At 38.7% G+C, this 21726-nt stretch overlaps 1 protein-coding gene across 1 annotated transcript; it reads right to left on the bottom strand.

Moving 5' to 3' along the window:
* Positions 1–1436: 1436 nt before the first annotated feature.
* On the bottom strand, positions 1437–21726 carry pygma (phosphorylase, glycogen, muscle A). The gene is made up of 20 exons (XM_067423827.1): positions 21411–21726; positions 16466–16567; positions 16305–16383; positions 15998–16101; positions 15664–15795; positions 15470–15581; positions 12205–12287; positions 11808–11951; positions 11575–11667; positions 11152–11298; positions 9721–9884; positions 7890–8004; positions 7636–7737; positions 7401–7548; positions 6203–6261; positions 5622–5763; positions 4765–4972; positions 4507–4641; positions 3009–3075; positions 1437–2915 (listed from the first exon to the last, which is right to left on the bottom strand). Exons 1-20 carry the CDS (start codon positions 21651–21653, stop codon positions 2766–2768), a joined length of 2529 nt encoding a protein of 842 aa, XP_067279928.1. The 5' UTR covers positions 21654–21726; the 3' UTR covers positions 1437–2765.

Genomic DNA, 21726 nt, shown 5'->3' with positions numbered 1-21726 from the left:
TTAAAAAAATAAATAAAAATATTTGCATTTCACTTTTAATGTGAAATTTTAACTAGTGAGCAAGCATTAGAACCTAGAACATTTTTAAAAATTAAATAAATTAAATAAATAATATTGAATGTAAATTAAAAGTAATTGTATTCTTAAATTTCTCAGTTTCTCAAATTTCCCTTGGGGGTCCCAGACCCGTTTAAAAACCCTTTAATATATTCCACAAGGTACAGTGGACATTATTGATGTGTGAATTTATGATAGGCCTACAATAAATATGTCATCAAAGTGAAGACTGGCAGTGTCCAAAATCTATGTGCTGCCTTCGGAGGACACATTACAAGGTAGGAAGGAATCAAGGCACGTCCAAATCTTAAAACCAAAAGCTAGCTCCTGACATACCATCATCTAATGGAATTTTGAAGGCAACGTGTGTATCCTTCACTGCCTTTGATATCCCACAATCCTGTGCGTTCCATTATGTAACAGCTGAGTTTTCATCTTTTTTGCGGAAATTTGCGGTTGGTGGTCAGTTTGTGTGTAAATGTATGTTTTGACCAACGTTATCCACTTCTGATGTCAATTCTAGTGAGAAATTTTGATTGTAATATTAAATATTGGCTTAGTTTTCACAAAACTAGCTCTTTTTAGTTGTAGATCATGAAACCGTAGCCCTGCCTCAGAAGTCTGAAAATGTTGTGAGGTATCTCAAACGCTAGCTACAACGTCATTGCCTGATAAGGTATTGAAGTTTTCAGACGCAGCCTTTGGTGTTGCAAAGATTTAGAATGATCCGAATTCTCATCCGAATCCTGAGTTTTTGCTGAATAAGGCTGACATTACCAGTTGAGTGGATGTTATTCACTTTTAATGTGATGAACTCCACCTGTGTTAACTTGAAGGTAACTGACATTATACATTAATTTCTAGCCACAGACATTTGGCACAGAATGTTGTAGAAGTGCAGCAACACACATCTGTGGTAATCCAGTGGCCCGTATTCTACAGTGTGAATGTTAAGTCAGGACCCGTTTATCTCCAAATCGCTGCAGTGAAGAGCAACACCAGCTGCCAGAGCAAATAACTCAGCACAGACCTTCGCTTGAAACACACTGTGACAGATCGCCAGTTTCTTGCGTTCCCCTGCCAGTTTGCAAGATGACCTCAAGGTTGAAGGTGCAATGGGGGGATTTAGCATTCCTCACGCAATCGTGGTGGAGTAACCAAGCTTTAGACATTGCTGGTTACCCATTGTAGTACTGCACGTCATGCCGATTGTTTACTGACAGCGCATAACTAACCCAACATTGCTTGTGTGCGAGTGTGTGAGAGATTGCTCACACGTGGGTAAATACTGCGTCCAGCATGAATGGGTCAACAAGTGTGTGTTTACATAACACTTATTCTCATTCTTAGCAAGCTGGTTAGATAAATGACAAGACAGAGCAGTTTATTTGTAGTTTATTACATAATCTTGTTGTTCTTTAACAAAAATAATTGAAAAAGGCCTTGCATTTGGGATAGTTGGTTATGATTTTTAAGTGCATGGTTTTAGTGGCTTTTACAAATTATAATGTTCAAAAAGTGTTAAAAGTGCAAGCAGCAATATGAGCAATGCTTACTGCCTCACTTTAAAAGCAACCGTGACCCCCTACACCAGCCATTTTGCACACATTACAGACAATCTTGTCATTTTAAGCATGCTCCTAATCCTTTAAGAACTAACAGCCAAATGCAACAGTGTTTGAGATTGGATTTAATTGGATTTTTTTCCAAGTATGCAGTGTTTAAACAGTTTAGATGAGGAAAAAAACACTCTATTGAATTACAAAACCCAAATATAACATCAAGAGCCTTCTTGGATGTGCTTTTTCCCTCATCTCCTTCTGAATATGCTTTTTAGAGCATTTCCCAAAAGCATCGTAAGCATATACAGTGTTGGGGGTAATGTATTACAAGTAACGCAGTCATGTAATCAGATTACTTTTTTCAAGTAACTAGTAAAGTAATGCATTACTTTTAAATTTGCAACAAAATATATGAGTTACTTTTTCAAATAAGTAACACGTTACTTTGTTGTCCCATTTTTTTAACGGACAGCTCCATGTTGAGAGAAATCGAGAAAGAGTGCCAGAGGCGTTGTGTGTAAACTAACATGATGGTTTTTGTAGTTCTAATCTAAATTTGAGTCAGCATTTACTCACTTGCACAAAACAGGTTTAATATTCCACATAATGAATAAAATCAGTGAAATGCAAACTCAGAATGTTATGAAATTGGATCTCACTTTATTAAGATGTTTTAGCTGCTGAACTTTCAAACACACTAATAAGAAAAACATAATTTTTTGTTTTTATTCCCAAAGAAGGTTAAGTTTGTCCATCCTATTCTTCTAACTGTGCCCTCTAATGTACAGGTATACATTTGCATTTCCTTCATTTCACTTCTGGTGTTGAAAAGGGTCTGTACATTTGGCAAAATGCGACAAAAGTAGAGACCATTGGTGCCAATAGTTTCTACGATATATGAAGCATTTGGGAAACACGGCCCTGGTTTTTGCTGAATAATGCTGATATGGATGTTACTTGTTGAACATTGATTAAGTCTGTTGAAGTTATTGAATGTTTGTGAAGTGAATGAGGCAGAACATAATAGATTGAACATTGACAGATTGCATTTGGGTTGCCGTAGGAAGACTGGATTCATGAAGAGAGAGCATCTAGTGTTGCTCGATCATGCAGGTCATTCTTGGTTCGAGGTGGGCAGGTGGAGGTTTATTTTGGGTCATCAGGTGCAGCAAGCTTCTCTAGAGTGGGCTCTACACCCCAAATCTCACGGGCGTACTGGGAGATGGTGCGGTCACTGGAGAACTTGCCTGAAGCGGCGATGTTGAGGATGACTTTCTTGGTCCATTCCTTAGGTTTCTGTTCATACAAGGGGACATTTATATATCATCAACGTTCATAATTTCACTTTTTTTTTGCCAATGTAACAACAAAACCGTTTGCAGAACTCACTTTATACAAAGCACTGACTTTCTCTTGGCATTTGATGTAGTCTTCATAGTCAGCAAACACCTTAAACCTGTGTGGCAAAAATATACGAATGTGGTTAAAATATGTTCTTCGGAGGCATATTATTTATATTAAAAGGCAAATCTTTATTACATTTTTTTAACTAGATTAAATGGACTGCAAATAACCAGCAAATTACTTGTGAGATGAACAGCAAATGATTAGTACAGTAGTTAATTATACGTTATAATTAGCTCCCCATATACACTGATCAGGCATAACATAATGACAACCTTCCTAATATTGTGTTAATCCACATTTTGCTGCCAAAATTGCCCAGACCTGTTGAGGCATGGATTCCACTAGACCCCTGAAGATGTGCTGTGGTAGCTATCACCAAAATGTTAGCAGTAGATCCTTTAAATCCTGTAAGCTGTGAAGTAGGGCCTTCATGGAACAACTTGTTTGTTCAGCACATCCCACAGATGCACATTTGGATTGAGATCTGGGGAGTTTGGAGGCCAAGTCAACACCTCAAACTCATTCTTGTGCTCCTCAAAGGATTTCTGAACCATTTTTGCGTTGTGGCAGGGCACAGTATCCTGCTGAAAGAGGCCACAGCCACCAGGGGATAACGTTTCCAGGAAATGGTGTACATGGTCTGCAACAATGCTTAGGTAGGTGGTACGTGTCAAAGTAACATCCACATGGATGCAGGATCCAACGTTTCCCAGTAGAACATTGCCCAAAGCATAACACTGCCACTGCCGGCTTGACTTTTTCCTATAGTGTCTTGTGTTCACCCAGGTAAGCGACACGCACCCTGACTTTTCTGTAGAAATGCAGTCCCATACGCAATAAACCATGAAGCACAACTTTCTATATGAACCAGCTTTAACTTCTTGAGCAATTTCAGCTACAGTAGTTTTTCTGTTTGGACCACACAGGCCAGCCTTCGCTCCCCATGGCATCAATGAGCCTTGGCCACCCATGACCCTGTTGCCGGTTCACCGCTGTTCCTTCCTTGGACCACTTTTGATAGATACTGACCACTGCCGACCCGGAAACACCCCACAAGAGCTGCAGTTTTGGAGATGCTCTGACCCAGTTGTCTAGCCATCACAATTCGGCCCTTGTCAAACTCGCTCAAATCCTACACTTCCCCAATATTCCTGCTTCTAACACATCAACTTTGATGACAAAATATTCACGTGCTGCATAATATATCCCACCCACTAACATGAGCCAGGATGAAGAGATAATCAGTGTTATTCACGGACATAATGTTATGCCTGATTGGTGTATGTTGTATATAGTTGCTTAAACGGGAGGGAAATACAAATCATTTAGTTTTTTTTGGGGATAAATGGCTATACAATTTACATTTACTGTAACAAAAAAATGTTCATTGTATGTGTTTTCCTTGAAAATGGGGTCTATTACTGAATATCTGTGTCTGAGGTCATTTGTATGGGAACGTTTCTTGTTCATATTTGTCTACCTGTCATGATGCATCAGCATGCTGACGATATCCTTGAAGAGGTCTGGCTGTTTTGGGCTGAAGAATCCTCCTGCGATCTGGTCAATGGCTTGCTTCAGCTCTGGAATACGATTGTAGAACTCGGATGCGTTATATCTGCCAGATTGAAGGTGGTGCTTATTACATCACAACATATTATATCTAACAAAAAGTAAAAAAAGTTATTTTAATTTTATAAAATCATATTTAATTAGTATTAAAACGAGTATTTTCCCCAACCCTTTAGCTTCCATGGCTTCGACATCCTCCACTCTCATGCCGAAAATGAAGATGTTGTCTTCTCCTGCTTCCTCTGCCATCTCCACATTGGCTCCATCCATGGTGCCGATGGTCAGGGCTCCATTTAGCATGAACTTCATGTTGCCTGTTCCAGAAGCTTCTGTGCCAGCTGTGGAGATCTGCTCGGACAGATCAGAAGCAGGGATCACTGGAAAAAAAAAAAAAAAAAAAAAAAAAACTATATTCAGGGATTATTTACATTTTAGGTAGTATAAGTGACACTGAAATGGGTTTTATAATGAGGAACTGTGCTGATTAATATTAATTAGCTAATTGATATGCATGATCCATAAGTTACAATAGCATGTTATTTTACATTTTTATTTATTAATTACATTTAATATTAAAGCTACACTATGTAATTTTTCCATCCGCTAGAGGGCGCCTATTCAAAACAAAGGCGTAGTTTGATGACGCCAAGTTTGAGCCCAGTTGGGCCACGTGGTCTTCACCTCACAGCCAGTGGAAAAAAATCGGGATAGGACTCATGGATACGATTATTAATGTTACTGTAGTATGTAGCAGAGCAGGACCGAGTGTTGTCGAGGTGAGCAAGGCCGCTTGAGCGATTGTTGACCAACACACAGCTTGTGAGCACTGGGACTTCTGTGTCTGTAGTAGAGCTTACCTCCAATTATCGATTATTATGATTAAAAATAAACAAATAAAATTACTTAAACATAAAATAATGTGGGTTTTTTTTTGTGTGCGTGTGTGCTAGAGGACAAATGCATGACAAATGCATATCCAGGCACCCTGATTAATATCAAGACACTTAAAAGTATGTAATTTGGCACCTTTCTCAGCAAGGGTGACTCTGTAGTTCTCCAGGAAAATGACTTTGAGGCGGTCGCCCACCACCGGGTCATTGTTGACCACCTCACCAATAGCTGTGATGAGACGAATGATCATTTTAGCTGTGTGGTAGCCTGGAGCAGCCTGGGAAGGATAAAGCAGAATGTATATAAATATCACAAACGAATGAAATAAACATTTTCATGCTAACCTGACTGCATTTAAAGGGATAATTCACTTTAAAATAAAAAATTCTGTCATCCTTTACTCACCCTCAAGTTGTTTCAAACCTGTATGAATTTCTTTCTTCAGCTGAACACAAGGGAAGATATTTTGAAGAATGTCAGTAACCAGCCAGTTAACTGGAGCCATTGACTTCCATAGTAGGAAAAAAAATACTATGGAAGTCAATGGCTCCAGTTAACTGTTTGGTTACTGACATTCTTCAAAATATCTTCCCTTGTGTTCAACTGAAGAAAGAAATTTATACAGGTTTGAAACAACTTGAGGGTGAGTAAAGGATGACAGAATTTTCATTTTAAAGTGAACTATGCCTTTAAGTCGCTTGACATGGTAAGATTACCTTTCCTCCAATCATAACTGTTCTTGGGGTCCACTGCTTGTTAGGCTCTTTCTTGATACCTGCAAAATAGAAATAACGTGTATATTGTTATTTATTTAATAATTTATTTATGCTTTATTTCTCTTCTATAAATTCTCCTCAAAGATTGATAGCAATAGTGGAAAGGGGACAAATATTTTTTCATTAATTAATTTAAGCTTATTTTCTCTTTAAAAAAGGTCAAACACCTCTCCTCAGAAAACACCCCTGGCCAAAAGTAATAGTAAGGAGGGGGAACATATTTTATTTATTTTATATTTATTATAATATTAAAGGGGTACTTCAGCGCTGAGAAGATTAATCTGTATTTAAACTGGGTCATTAATGTAGTAGAAATGTGAAGTTATTTTAGAATTTTGTGTTTTCTAGACTTAATTTATTTTTGTCTCATTGGGATGAAAGACTACAATTCCCAGAATGCTTCACTGCCCTGACAGCCCTGTGAGGCCATTCCCAAAGCCACCGCTACTGAATCACTTTTACTTTCCCTCCACCGCGTTCATCTTTATAAAATCAGTTCAGTTAAAGAACAGACACTACAATTAAAAAGTGAACGTGTCTGTTCAATATATTGTGATTTAGCCGCTGAGGAAGTGTCATCACAAACGCTGCAGGAGTAAACGCGTCCACACTCGCAGCAGTAGTTCTCATTGCGTGTTCAGTCTGGCATGTTTTCAGTTCATGCCTTTGGAAGATTAACTTTCATAGGAATTAACTTGAGAAGATAAAATACTCACTTTGCTCCGCCGGCCGCACCGTTTACATGAATGCCTGAGCCGAGCTGATCTGTGAGTGCCACCCCATCCCCCATGTGCGAGTTGAAAACATGCGGAAATAGCTCCCTCTGCAGGCTGTAGTCTTTAATGTCTGGCCAAACATTTTACCGATGACGCAAATTGACGATATTTGCATCACCGGAGTAATTTTTCCAGAAATAAACTGCATAAATCTCTCATCTTAGGGGGCTATGAGAGGGAGGAGCATGATCATTTGAATATACTCCAGGGTTTCTACTGATAGAAAGCCATATGCTAATCGCTGAAGTAACCCTTTAAATATTTTATTCATGCATGTTTATTTTCTCTTCCAAAAAAAGACCCTGATTTATAGTAATAATGAGAAAGGGACACAAACGAGTTCAAGTGCAGAAGTCACTCACGGTTGTAGAAAGTGATAATGTGGAGACAGTTGAGCAGCTGCCTTTTGTACTCATGGATTCTCTTCACCTGGAGGTCAAACATTGAGTTGGGGTTGATCTTTACTTTGTAGTGCTCTTCCAGGTGCACAGCGAACTTCAGCTTGTTCTCCTGGAAGAGTTGAGAACAGAAAAATCCATTATAAATTCCCAAACCCACTGGACCGTTGCTATGGGCCACATATTCATCATTTCTAACCTGTTTGACTTTGGCGATATCGCGAATGAAAGCCTCATCGTTGACAAAATCACGAAGCTTTTGCAGCTGATCCAGGTTGCGAATGAAGTCCTCTCCGATTCTCTAAACATTTGAGCAGGCCAAAGAAAGTCAAGAGCATGAATATGGCTATCACACCATGACATTATCCATTATATAAAAGTGCAAGTGCAGACTGTCACAGTTGCAGTCAGTTATGCTAACAAACAATAAATGAAGTTATGAAGCACACCAACCTCTGCGATGACCTCAGCCAGACCAGGGTTGCACATCACCAACCAACGGCGAGGGGTGATACCATTGGTTTTGTTCTGGAACTTATGTGGATCCATCTCATAGAAGTCTTTGAATCTATTTAGGAAAGGAAGAGATGATGATTATGACATGATTTAAATCACCCTCATGTCATTAGAAACTAGTAGACATTTAGTTAATTATTGACTGAGAACTAGTGTGACTGGGTAATTTGTAAGAACACTTCAGTGACAAAACATTCAGTATGTTTTGTGATCCGGATAAATTGCACAACCTTACTCAATCTGCAAGTTCAGTTCACTGACTTAAAGGTCCCATGGCATGAATTTTTTTATTATCTTATAATGTTTCCTGAGGTGTACTTATATTGTTAGTATGGTTTTTACATCAGGCATTTTTTCTATACTGATTTAAGCCCTTTGGCTTGAATGCTCTGTTTCAAGGGACGTGTCTGCTGTGATACTTCAGTGAAAACATCCACTGTTGTGATTGGCTGACAAGTGTGCACTGCAGATATGCATGTGCTAGACAGATCCGAACATTATAAAAAGTGTTCTTTGATTGCTCTCTGTAGTTTTATCATTTAAATTAAAGATTTGTTTCATGCTACTAACACAAATGACGTGAAGTTGATCGTTTTAGTCACTGGCTTGATTCACTGATGCATCAAGACGGCCAGGGGCGAGACTGACAGTATTAAACGAATTAGAAAGAAAGTCTGTGTGAACTTAAATGATTATACACATCAGAACTCACTGATCCCAGATCAGGCATTAATGAACACAGTTACTCACTGTTTGTGGCATTGCTGTCGAATCCATACGGTAAAGCCTGTGCTGACATCGCGACTGATAAACTGAATCCATTCTCTACTAATTCTCTGGGCGGGCAAAGCAGAGGAAGGGGAGGAGACCTTTCCTAATATGACATCATAACAGGAGAATTCAAGATCGGCTTGTCTGGGCTGTCATTTTCTCAAAGGCAGAGAAAGACAGCCAGAACTCGGTTTACACCGATCAAAATTTTTAGCCACTTGGGAACCTCACAACATTTAAATTTCATGCCATGGGACCTTTAATAATCCAGTGACTTAAATTTCAGTCTATTGAGAAACCGAAAACTCTCGTATGACACATATTGTGTGAATTGTCTTTTATACTGTTTCTTTAAAGGGAGGTCACCCAAAAATAATCATTTTATGGCTTACATCAAAGTAAGCCATCATCAAATCATGTTTGTTTCTTCAGTAGAACAAATTAAGATTTTTTACTCCAACTGTTGCTGGTATAATGCATGTCAATGGGGTTTATTTCTATGAGAGTAAAAAACATATACATATTATATATATATATATATGTATATGTTTTTTATATATGTTAATCATATATATATGATTGCGGCGGGTTTTTGACCTTCTTCAACGAAAGTAATGGCGTTGGGAACACTTAATGAGATTCGTCTGATATGAGGTAAAAAAAAAGAATTCTGTTCAGTTTCTCGCAGAAACCGATTGTTTTGTGTCTTAAGACATCAATGTGTCACCACGAGCCACAGGGTTTAATATGGATTTGTATGTTTATGTGTTTTTTACTCTCATAGAAATACACCCCATTGACATGCATTATACAAGCAACAGGTGGAGTAAAAAAATCTTCATTTGTGTTCTACTAAAGAAACAAACACCTACATCTTGGATGCCCTGGGGGTAAGCAGATAAACATCACATTTTTATTTTTGGGTGAACTATCCCTTTAATACCACAGGTTAGTAGAGATGTCTGTGATTTGTCTCTATGTATGTTTGAATACTTACATGGTAGCTTTGAGGATGTCGGAGTGGATACGTGCCACACCGTTGACTGCATGAGAGCCAACAATGCACATATGAGCCATGTTGACTCTCTTCTGTCCACCCTCCTCAATGAGAGACATGCGGCGCATGCGGTCCACATCGCCGGGGTAAAGAGAGGACACGCGCTATAGCAACAAACAGACTGTTCTGTATACAACACACTCACAAAACACTTTTTGATCTTATGGCATCTATCAGCAGGATTATAGATCTACTGTGATTTGTTTACACTACAATTAAAAAAGTTTGGGGTCAATAAGATTGTTTGAAAGAAATTATTTTATTAACCAAAGATGTATAACATTTATCAGGGCAGTAAAGACTTCTATCATAAAAATGTTTTATGGTTTCCACAAAATAATGAGCAGCACAACTGTTTTTGTATATTCTGGTAGACACAATTATCCGGAAAAAACGTGTCAACCGGTAGTGATTTTGGACTATCTCTATCGAAGTTACGCTCATGTGATGAAAGCTTATCGTTTGCATTTGTTTTTAAGCATTGCAGTTTAAAAACAGGTGATTTGAAAATGTTGAAGGGCAATTAGCAGTGAAAGACAACTCTTTTTTTTATTTGCACACGCTCTCTGAGAGACTCTGAGAGTGCACAAGAACTGAACTGAGTGCTTTCTGCTACCTAATTAGACTTAAACGGTTACATACACATACCTATGAGTCAAAGTGACGTGTTTGCAAGTAAACACAATAATTTCTGTCTCAAGTGAACGTAAACAGTTGAGAAAGAAAACGCACAAGTATATTGGATCCGTGCAGTTGGTCTTAAAGTGACAGCGTCCAAAATTACCTGCTGTCATTAGTAATGTTAATCAAACAACAACAAAAATTGGAGTCTCTAACTGCTCTTGACTGGAACTTTTTTTTTTTTTACCTTTAATAAGAATAAACATATACACCATAGAGACTATGTATTTTAGTGCTTGAAGTTTTTCAGGAAGGTCTATTTCCTTTGTGTCTTTGTTCTATTGTTGTTTGTTTTCTTTGCTCTTTCTTTATCATAGTTACTTGTCTTCAATAAGCTTGAAAGTGTTTTAGGCTAGTATTAGTTAGTTTCTTAAATTATCCTGAAAATGGTGATTAGAATTATGAAATTTCAAAGATAAAAACCATAAAACCTTATTTAAAGCAAAAATAACTATACTGTGACATACTACAGTTTTTCACTGTTTGTTATATTGACGCCATTAAATGATAAAGTGCATTTTAATATAATAATAATAATGAATAATAATTTTAAATTGCAACAATGTTTCACAATATTAGTTTTTACTGTATTGATTTGCTTACAGACCCCAAACTTCTTAACAGCCAAATCTTGGCTCTCAGGTTTAGCGTTAAAAAGTGTTACAGTTTTATGTTGTGTTGAAGCTGGACCTCCATGTGGCGGCGGTTGATTTCGTAGATGATCTCGAGGTGTCGGGGCAGCAGGGACTGGAAGAGGTCAATAGGCCAGCGTTCCAGAGCCTCAGGCAGCACAGTGTGGTTGGTGTAGGCACAGGTCTTAACGCAGATGTCCCATGCCTGCAGAGAGTGAGAGAGTCAACACAGTTTGGCTTACAACCTTTGCAGTAGACTTCATTTATATTAAGAGTAACTTGGAATTTTTAACACTTTTATAGGATACAATAAAGAACAAAATAAATATTATTTTAAATGAAAAATAGTGAATGTAATAATGGTGTTTATTGTTAAGGATAATTTAGTTCTGTCCTCCTCTATCGTTATGAGTCTGCGTGAAGGAATGATTCATTTGTAAAAATGTCACTGTAAAAAAAATTGTATTCACTAAGCTCAAACCTTGTCCCAAGTTAGTTTTTCATCATCAACCAGCACTCTCATCAGCTCAGGGATTGCTAGGGCAGGGTGAGTGTCGTTTAGCTGAATGGCCACCTGAGAGCAGTCAAACAAATGGAGATCAAGAAAAGCAGAGCTGTAACACTTGCACCCTTCACTGCTGAGAGCAACTTCAAGACACACATCTTTCAATGAGACGATATATCATATGTATAAGATAGGTGAGCGAAGCTGACCTTGTCAGGCAGAGTGTTGAAGTCTGTGCGTACAATATCCCTGGAGCCGAACTTGGAGGCCTTGAAGCGGCGGATGATGTCTTGAAGAGTAGCAGCCACTACAAAGTACTCCTGCTTCAATCTGAGCTCCTTACCCTCAAAAAACTACAAGACGACAGGGATCGAAAGCTTCAGGCAGAAGTTTAAAGACCACTTGTGTCAAAACTATGGCTGTCCCTAAAGGAATAGTTGACCCAGAATGGTATTCCTTTATGACCCCATTTAAAGCTTGAAAGCCTCATTCTTTATACATTGTAAGAGCAACCAGCATCTTTCTCAAATTTGAAATATTAACTGAATGTTTTATTTTTGGGTGAACTATTCCTTTTAATTTAGGATCTATTGTGTGCTTACTGACGTTGTCATTGGGGTAGAGCACACGCGAGATGTTCTCTGCCAGGTTCCTGTCCAGCACGGCCTGGATGTAGCCACCAACATTAACTGAGGATGGAAGGAACATGTAAGGCAGGCTGTAAATTTCTACTATTCCTAATAAGAATTTATATAAGAACCCCACTAGATTAGCTGGTTCAGGTGTGTCTAACTGGGATTGAGGCTCAACTCTACAGCACAGTGGCCCTCCAGGAACAGGATTGGACACCCCTGGTTTAAGGCCCTGATATAGTCACAGTCAAAAATTTTTGTTCTTCGCTAGTGGCTAAAAATAAGTTTAAAATGCATAAACAACAGTATACTGTTAGTGAATATTCTGATGCCGCCCACGCTGCTAAGAGCGGCATTTAGATGAATTTGCAAATATGTGCTGCATGCTTTTCTTCTTAATAACAAAATGACCACAAAAATGACAGCATTGAGAAAACAGTAGTTAAGAGTGTGTATGTTTGCATGAGCTCAGCAATTCTGCACTCAATTGTAAGTTACACAATTGATTTCCTTAAATCAAGCATCTTTACAGAGTTAAACATGAAAAAAAAGTGTCACATTCAATCAGAATCGACCTATCGGTAAGCAGATAACAACCCATTCGAAAGAAGCCTAATGTTACAGCCAACACTGTTCATGTAGCGCAGGGTAAGATTCAATTAATTTACATTTAACCAGATTAATATGGTGAGGCACTGAAATGTAGACCTTTGTTTATGTGTTTTTACCTACACTATATGACATTAGAACAGTTAGCTATTTAGGTACGTTAGCATGGACTCACTAACTTTAATTGTAACTTAATGAGAGTATGACAACCAGGATACCTGGTATCAGTGTTATAAGTACCCCAGGCACATCTATTTACCAAACCAATAAGAGCTTTGGATCTTACAGTCTCTATGGCGCTGAAACCTAAAGATGTCCGAGCTCCTGATAGCCAACTGCCATCGGCTCATCTGTGTTCAAGGGGAGGGGCTTACCGATAGGTCAATTACAACTTTAATTTCAACAAATAAGCAGCTCTCCAGTGTTTTTCCTCATTTCCTCATCAAAGATGGCGGAACCTCAGAGCCACACCGTTCTATTGCGTCAAAGCAACTTAAAGGCAAGCCTGCAATGTAAGCAAAAAAAACAACAACAAAAAAACAAGAGTAACGTCTGCGGTACACAGGGAAGAAGACCAGAGGCTGTTTTTTAAATGGATGGATGTCAATAGAAGTCAAGCTTCACTATACTGAATAAACTGATTTTGTGGGAAAACAGCTTTTCGTGGTGGTTCATTCAGGTCTGTGGGACCCGTTTTCGTTTTTTTGACAACAGAAAAAGTATACGAATAATTGTTTTTTCAAACTCAGACTCATTGGCCATGGCTCATTTTCTGTGAAGAACATATATCAGAAAAATTTTTTTCATGACCACACACTGTACACCCCCCAAAATATGAACACCACACAAGGGTTAATAAATCGGCTAATGTTTAAAATGTTTGCTCTTAAAGGAGTGGTTGCATGCGATTTCACTTTTTTAACTTTAGTTAGTGTGTAATGTTGCTGCTTGAGCATAAACAGTATCTGCAAAGTTACAGCACTGAAATTTCAATGCAAACGGAGATATTGTCTTTTAAAGTTACAGCAGTTTACAAAAACGGCCGGTTTGGACTTCAATGAGCTTCTTCCCGGGTTGGTGACGTCATAAACCCTTGCTAGTCACCGCAGATGTGACTTCTGCCCGTAATGGTAAGGGTGTGGCGTTTCCGGACAACCTGTGCTTGGCACTTCAGCCAATAAAAATACATGAAACTACATTTGGCCATCTAACAAATCTAAGACCATTGCGTTTTTCGGAGGGATGGGCTTCATAGAAGCAGGAAGCAAACGAGCCGCTCAGAGGACAGTGGAGACAGCGGTGTGGAATAAAGGTAAAATATAAGAAAAATACGGCGTTTAAAAAAAGAGAAATATTAAGACATGTTATACTGCGCCTCATAAAGACAACCAAGCCTAGAAATAAACCACGGAACCACCGCCAACATTTGTATTGGATTTGTCCATTTTTAGGACACGTGATCCAAGTTAGCCATTATGCTTTCTCCAATGGTTGAGCCACGGACTCTCATATCTCCCAATAATTAGACCATCTCTGAAATTACATCATCACCATGGACTAGCGGTAGTTTGGAGGTATTTACCAGCCAGAGATAACTATTGTGTAAAGTTCACTTTGGCAAGCTGTTTCGGTTATCACAACTGTTCGTTCTTCAATTTCACTTGAAGTATATTGGGCCTTACGGCCGTTTTACCCCGCAAGCGTGAGCGGCGCGTGAGCAGCGCATATTTTTTCCGGCGCCCATGTTAATCAATGAGTACATTCACACCGGGAGCAGGAGCAGCGTGTGAGCGTCAAGCAGGAGCGTCGCGTGAGCAGCAGTGAAGCGGGGGTTTCGGCGGCGAGCCTATTTTTGCTGCACTGCTGATGCTCCTGACGCTCAATTAAAGTGATAGCACACTTTTAAAGGACAAAATAAATATGATTTCACACAAAAAGTGCTTAAAATGCACGCAAGGAGCACATGTAGTGTGTTTTAACAATAACTGGAGTATGCCAGAAAAGAAAACGAAGAATAAAAAAAGAAAATGTAGAAGATTTACCCATTTAAACTTGTTTTAATTATTAAGTTTGGGTGAAAGTATGGTTATGATTATAAAAAATAAAGTAAACGAGCCAGAAAATATGATAAACTTTCTTTTCGTTTAGTATGTAACACTCAGACAGACAGGTTTAGGCTCTATAGCAGCTGCAGTCACGGTATAAAGTGAAAGCACACTTTTGATGGATAAAATAAATATAATATCACAAAAAAAGCGCTCAAAATGCACACAAGAAGCACATGTGGTGTTTTAACAATAACTGGAGTATGTCATTAAAGAAAACAAAGAATAAAAAATATCTGTAGAAGATTTAACTTTAAACTTGTTTTAATGATTCAGTTTGGGTGAAAGTATGGTTATGATTATAACAAGTAAAGTAAACTAGCCAGAAAATATAATAAACTTTCTTTTAGTTTAGTGTGTAATACTCAGACAGCTATAGGCTCTAGCATTGTGGGAGCCGCTGCTGTGACGGTGTAGTTACGCTGAAGCGCTGCTCATTGCGGTGTGAAACAGGCGTTAGTATGCAGGTCAGTATGGTCTAGGCTGATGTTTTTAGCATGTGTGATAACTGTCACTGGTACTCACAGTCTTTCAGGTTAAAATCGCAAGGGGCTTTAGCAGACCATAGCCTCATGGTGTTTACAATGTTGTTTCTGTACCCAGGTACAGGGGTGTCGTAGGGCAAAGCCAAGACAACCTGGGTAAACAATAAAAAATGGGTGTGTGAATACAGCATTAACACACACAATGGCAAAGCTTTATGAATGGTTATGATATACCTGAGTATCCACCCATTTCACTCCATCTGGGTGATGCTCTGTCCTTCCATAAAAGTGCACAGGGCGCATATATTCTGGACGGGCTTTCTCCCATGGGTTACCATAGCGGAGCCAGTCGTCTGCCTCTTCAACCTGTCGATCAATGATATAATCAGAATTTCAAGACATGGGCAGAGTAATGTTTAATGTTTAATTATAAGTAATAAAAATGTGGATGTAAAAAGGTGGTTTCTAAGCAGTTGTTGAGAAATTGCAAGCACTATTAACGCACTGGGGTTATCTTTTCTTTTTGATTTTTAAATCAAGTCAAAATATTAAAGGTAATTTAAACTACCTGCCAGCCATTGGATATTTTCTGGTTGAAGATTCCAAACTCATAACGAATTCCGTAACCATAGGCAGCCAAGCCAAGAGAGGCCATAGAGTCCAGAAAGCAAGCTAACAGACAAAGAGAGAGTCCAAGGGTAGGTGTGACTTTTCAGACACAGATTTATCATACCTGGGAGAGGTTCTGCAGCTTTGAAAGCTTCAAAAGCAGGCTGTTCCACTACTCTCAGACTTTCTTGTGCAAAGTTCAAAAAAAAAATCCATATACTAAAAAATGGTGGTTCCTCTTTCATATCTGAGCTCAGATTACTAACCAGCAAGACGACCAAGGCCTCCATTTCCCAGTCCAGCATCTTCCTCCATCTCCTGCAGCTCTTCCATGTCCAGACCCAGCTGAAGAACAAGGTATGTTATCATCCATTGATTTTAAAAGAGTTATCTTAACCAGTACACTGGCTACAATTTGTTGTTTTACCTGATACGTGGCTTCATCACAAGCGTTCTCCAGGGCCAGGTTCACCATAGTGTTCTGCAAGGTACGGCCCATGTAGAACTCCAGGGAAAGGTAATATACACGCTTACAGACACAAGAAGGATATGACTAGTTAGTCAGTAGTCATTTGTTGTTTGTGTTTATTATTAGGGGTTCAGGCTTTTAGTGCTGAAACCATATTGTAATTGTTAGAATTTCCAAGGATCAGTATTCTCCCCTAAAAGTGATCGGGCAGATCAATCCGTAAGTTGTAGTGACTTGAAACTTTGAGGGATGGTAGTAGCCACCCCATCTACAACGTCACAGAGGCTCGCCCCAATCGGCCTGATGGTGGCGTTAAAGGGATACTTCACTGCTTTTTCATATTAAACTATGTTATTCCCTTAACTAAAACAAGTTGATACATACCTCTCTCGTCTGAGTGCATGCACTTAATCTCTCTGACGCTCTGTGACGTTCTGATAGCATTTAGCTTAGCCCACTAAGCCCAGTTCATTCAACAGAGATCAAGTTAGAAGTGACCAAACACCTCCACGTTTCCCTATTTAAATAGTTACACAAATAGTAGTATGATCAAGTATGATGACATAAAATAAAACGTGGTGCTTTTCTAAATTAAATTAAAAAGGAGAACTATAATGTATGGCGGAATAGCACTTCTGAGAGTACTTCTGACAGAGAAACTCTCATTTCTGTCAATAGGGTGGAAGGGGAAATGTGAGGATGGATATTTCAGCTGTGACTTTTTACTGCGCAGAGTCAAAGTACTTTCAGAAGTGTTCCACCATACATTATAGTTCTCCTTTTTAATCTGCTTAGAAAAGCACCACGTTTTATTTTATGTCACCATACTTGATCGTTCAACTATTCGTGTAACTATATTTAAATAGGGAAAACGTGGAGGTGTTAGTCGCTTCTAACTTGATCTCTGTTTGGTACCATAGTGAATGAACTGGGCTTAGTTGGCTAAGCTAAATGCTATCAGATCGTCACTGCGCGTCAGAGAGATTAAGTGCACACACTGAGACGAGAGAGGTACGTATCAACTCTTTTTAGTTAAGGGGAAAACACAGTTTAATATGAAAAGGCGGTGAAGTATCCATTTAAACCAATCAAAATTGAGTAACTCCGTTTGTCACAGGCTCAAGTGTCTTATATTATTGGAATGTTTGACTCAAGGCAGAAAAAGCACATTTTGATCGTCGAAAAATTGGGGTATTTTGGATATTTGGAAAAAAAACTACTTTTGTGAACTACTCCTAGTTTTTTTCCTGCCCGATCAGAACCAAATCAGTGCAGAAAGATTCTCTGGAGTCTGACTGTCAATAATTATCAAAAAGTAACATTTATTTCAATTCACGTCAGCGATGGGACACACAACGTTTGCTAAATACACCATACCTTTTGCCACATGTGCTTAGAGGCCTTAAAACCCATTATTTGAAGCTTGCAGCTATAATTATTATTATTATTATTATTATTATTATAACCTTATTGTAAAGTGTTACCAATGTATTATGCAATCCTTTTGGCTACTTTGTACTCTTTTACTCTCTATTTGAATACATTTTTGAATAAGTATATGTTTTATTTACTCCAATAAATTTGTGATGAGTAATGCAATTACGGATATCACCATCTACAGGGCACTGAAGGTACTATATCTTGTGTGTTCTGCCCTTACTCACCCAAACTTGTAAACAAGACTACTTTACGTGAACGCTAGTGCATTAGCAGGTAGATGCTGAATTGCAGATCTTTCATAAATGAGATGAGGACGTGGCTGCAGCTGATAATGAGGCTGAAACCAGCATGTCCAGTGCAAGAAGGCTTTGACTATTTAATTTTACTTAAAGGTGCACTATGCAGCTTTTGTCCACTGGAGGGCGCCTATGCAAAACAAATGCGTAGTTTGATGACGCAAAGTGTGAGCGCAGCATCTTGGGAGATGTGGTCTTCTCATCACAGCCGGTGGAAAATAGGACTCGGGCAGAAATCACGTTCATGCATGCGGTTATTAACGTTACTGTAGTCTAAAGCAGAGCAGGACCGAGTGTTATGGACCTGAGCAAAGCTGCTGGAGCGATTGTTAAACAAATACCCGCCTTGCGAATACCGGGACTTTTATTATGACGGGACGGGACTCATTTGCCGGGCGCCTGCACAGATCCGCTCTTCCGGTTATGATTTTGAGGTAATGGAGCTCTGTTTATCATATTAGATACATTTAAGTGTGTTTAAAACGATGTAATGACGTTACTCCGTGCGTTCAGTTGTTCACACTGCTAAGAGTAAAGCGCTCCTGCCAAATAAAAGCCGAAACCGAGGGTAACGCAGATATGACGCAATTGACAGGCGACTTCCTCAAACGCTATGCTGACACGTCCCTGTCCTTAGTTAAAATAGCAATTTTCTCACAATTTACAAATAGTTGGAAACATCTGGGATATTGTAGGTACTCAACTGAACAAAATATATAACACTGGCATAGTGGTTTTTGGATATTTTACTGCAAAAATACTACATAGTTCACCTTTAACATTATTATTTATCCGTTATATTGACGAGACCTTTTTTAATGATATTTGTTTACATGTGCCCTTTTTGAGCACTTGAGCTTATGAGACTTGCGTGTTTGTAGAATTTTAAAAGCCTGTTGTGTCGACCTTGTTTCTTATTTTTCACTGACATGTCTTCGGTGTTGAGGACTAATGCATCTTTGAGCCTACATTCAGTACAAGTAAAATACTTAAAGTGCTGTTAAAATCAGATACTCTAAGGTTGGTTTCACAGAGTTTAAGCCAGGATTAGGCTTTAGCTCAATTAGGACATTTTAGTATCTTTTATAAACATGCCTTAGAAAAAAAAATGACTGGTGTGCATCTTGAGACAATGGATCTGACATATGCCAGTGCAAGTATCTTTCAGCTAAAACAGCTCAAACATGCATTTTAGCCTTGGACTAGCTTAAACCTCATCTGTGAAACCAGGGGTATGACTTTTACTTTTAAGTCATATTGGAATTGGTGGCATGTTATGGAGTCATTTTGCTGTAAGGTAGCAGTACTTTTACTCAAATATAAATACATTTTGAGCAATGTATTTTTATGTTAGTAAAACAAATATAAATATGTTTATATGGTGTTATTCATGTTAGTACACTGTGCATTAATTAATGCATAATTTTTTTATTTTAAAAATGTTGAAATTAACATAGACTAATATTAATAAATGATGCAGAAGTATTCTTCATGTTAGTTCATATTAACTAGTAAAGTTAACAAATGAAACCTTATGGTAAAGTGTTCACATTTCTTTACCTATCTAGAAATACAGCAAAGAACATGACATTGTTAAAATAATGGTTATGTACTTCGATATATTGATTTAGGGTTACCAATTCAAGCTCTTCATTTGCTGCCTGGCCGTCTGCGTGCTATTTTTAGACTTTATTAAGGACTATGTTAATACTTTCTGGCAGAGGGATGATTTAACACATGGCAATTCGATACCATCCCTGTTGTAGCCTTTGACATTTTAGGCCTTCCTTTGGTGTTGGGTATGAAAAGCAAGAGAGAGAATGAGACCGTGGAGGTGAGAGTGGGTGTGTGGTGGCACGACGGGCTGAAACAGACTAGTCAGAGATTGGGGAAGGTCACTGGTGTTATGTAACAGTGGCATTTTGACTCCAGCGAAAATAACCAGCAGTGAGGTCACCAGAAAAGGTTACAGAGTGGGTAGTATTATTCTGTAAAGCAGCTAATGAAGAAGGTCTGAGTGCAGACTAATGTTTTGTGCAAGTTTTGACGGATGTTAAAAACTATGAAACAGACGGCAATGTCCAGGTAAACCACAAACTTCTGCCCACATCAGCAGTTTCTTAGCATCAAGCTTTTGAAACTGGTTTCTTAGACAAGGTTTCTCACATCACTTCCACAATCGCATTTTTAAGGAAACAGTCATGAGCCTCATTGGAGCGCTAACATTCAAGTCAAGGTTTACTGCTGAAGTCCACCTACAGGAACGGGATGGTGCGCTCTGAAAAAGACATTTTTATACATGATATTTCCAGAAAAAAGTTTGTATAGTCTTCATGTAACTCTGATTTAATATGAGGCTGAATTACATGTCACCTCATCCCATATAGGTTTCTACGGTGACCTTTCTTTTAGGGAGCAAATTTTGACCTTTATATCCTGGACACCAATCCCATCCAGGGATTTCGGGCTAGACTGGATAGGAAAAGGTCAGGGATGCTGAGCTGTGGTTTCATCTCCTGTCTTCCAATTCAGATTTTGATGCCTTGAATACTGACACATTCTTGTAATACTTTTTCTACTGCCTGAGCTGTTTAATATTTATTAAATATATAACGATGATCCCTCGTCATCTTTCAATTAAATATAATATGCTGTGAATCAGATAAAATATCACATATATAGATGTTAAAATGAAAATAGTGTGTCCTTAGTTGCTTTGAATGGCTTTTGAATGGTTTATGCACGCACATGACATGATGCATTAATCTGGGGACTAATGTATGCATTATGCTGTTGAGAATCTAAAATACAAAGTTGAGGTCTGTGTGTCAATTCCAGTCAAAGTCATTCTAGAAAATGACATTAGTCTACCAAAGATGTGCTAAAGTTGCACATTGTTTTTAATCTAGTTAATCCTTCTTATATTTTGCATAGGGTGCTGATTCTTCTCTACACGAAGATCTCTGTGTAGAAGGGTCACAAAAGGTCAACAATGCTGTGGTCATCACCCCTGGACAAATGCCATGCTATTAGAGATGCATTGACAGATGCAACCTAGATATTACTCACAAACAAGTCTTTTTTCTCTTTCTTTTTTGGTGCAGCAAGCTAGTATAATGCACTGCCTTGCTTTTGTTTTGGCACAATCTCGACATGCATGAACTTACTTTGGGGTCTTTCTCGTAATAACTCTGCTGTGTTCTGATCCATCTGCCTACCAAATGGTCTCTGACTGTGTGCGCGAGCGCAAAGTAATAATCCCGTTTGGTGGATACGTTCCTGTCCTTTACCAGCGTGAAATGCAAATGGCGATTAAAGTTTTTCTTTAAGTCTGCCACATTCTCCACCCCGGCGAGCCCCTTCACAGAAATCTGTTTCTTCCTGTCGTGGTCTGACAGTGGTTTGGACATGGTGACAGCAGACTCGTTTTTGGATCAGGTAAGAGTGTAATCACCAGACCGCCTGCAGTAGCACCCATGCCGC

This window comes from Pseudorasbora parva, chromosome 18 (genome assembly GCF_024679245.1).
Source record: "Pseudorasbora parva isolate DD20220531a chromosome 18, ASM2467924v1, whole genome shotgun sequence".
Taxonomy (NCBI): Eukaryota; Metazoa; Chordata; class Actinopteri; order Cypriniformes; family Gobionidae; genus Pseudorasbora; species Pseudorasbora parva.
This window is presented reverse-complemented; position numbering and strand designations above follow the sequence as displayed.

What these genes read in the sequence shown, in the direction of transcription:
- pygma (XM_067423827.1), bottom strand. Translation starts at nt 21,653, where the DNA reads ATGTCCAAACCACTGTCAGACCACGACAGGAAGAAACAGATTTCTGTG. An exon ending in ATTACGAGAAAGACCCCAAA is followed by an intron (nt 16,568 to 21,410) that starts GTAAGTTCATGC and finishes TGTGTCTGTAAG; the next exon opens with CGTGTATATTACCTTTCCCT. An exon ending in AGTCACCCTTGCTGAGAAAG is followed by an intron (nt 4,973 to 5,621) that starts GTGCCAAATTAC and finishes TTTTTTTTCCAG; the next exon opens with TGATCCCTGCTTCTGATCTG.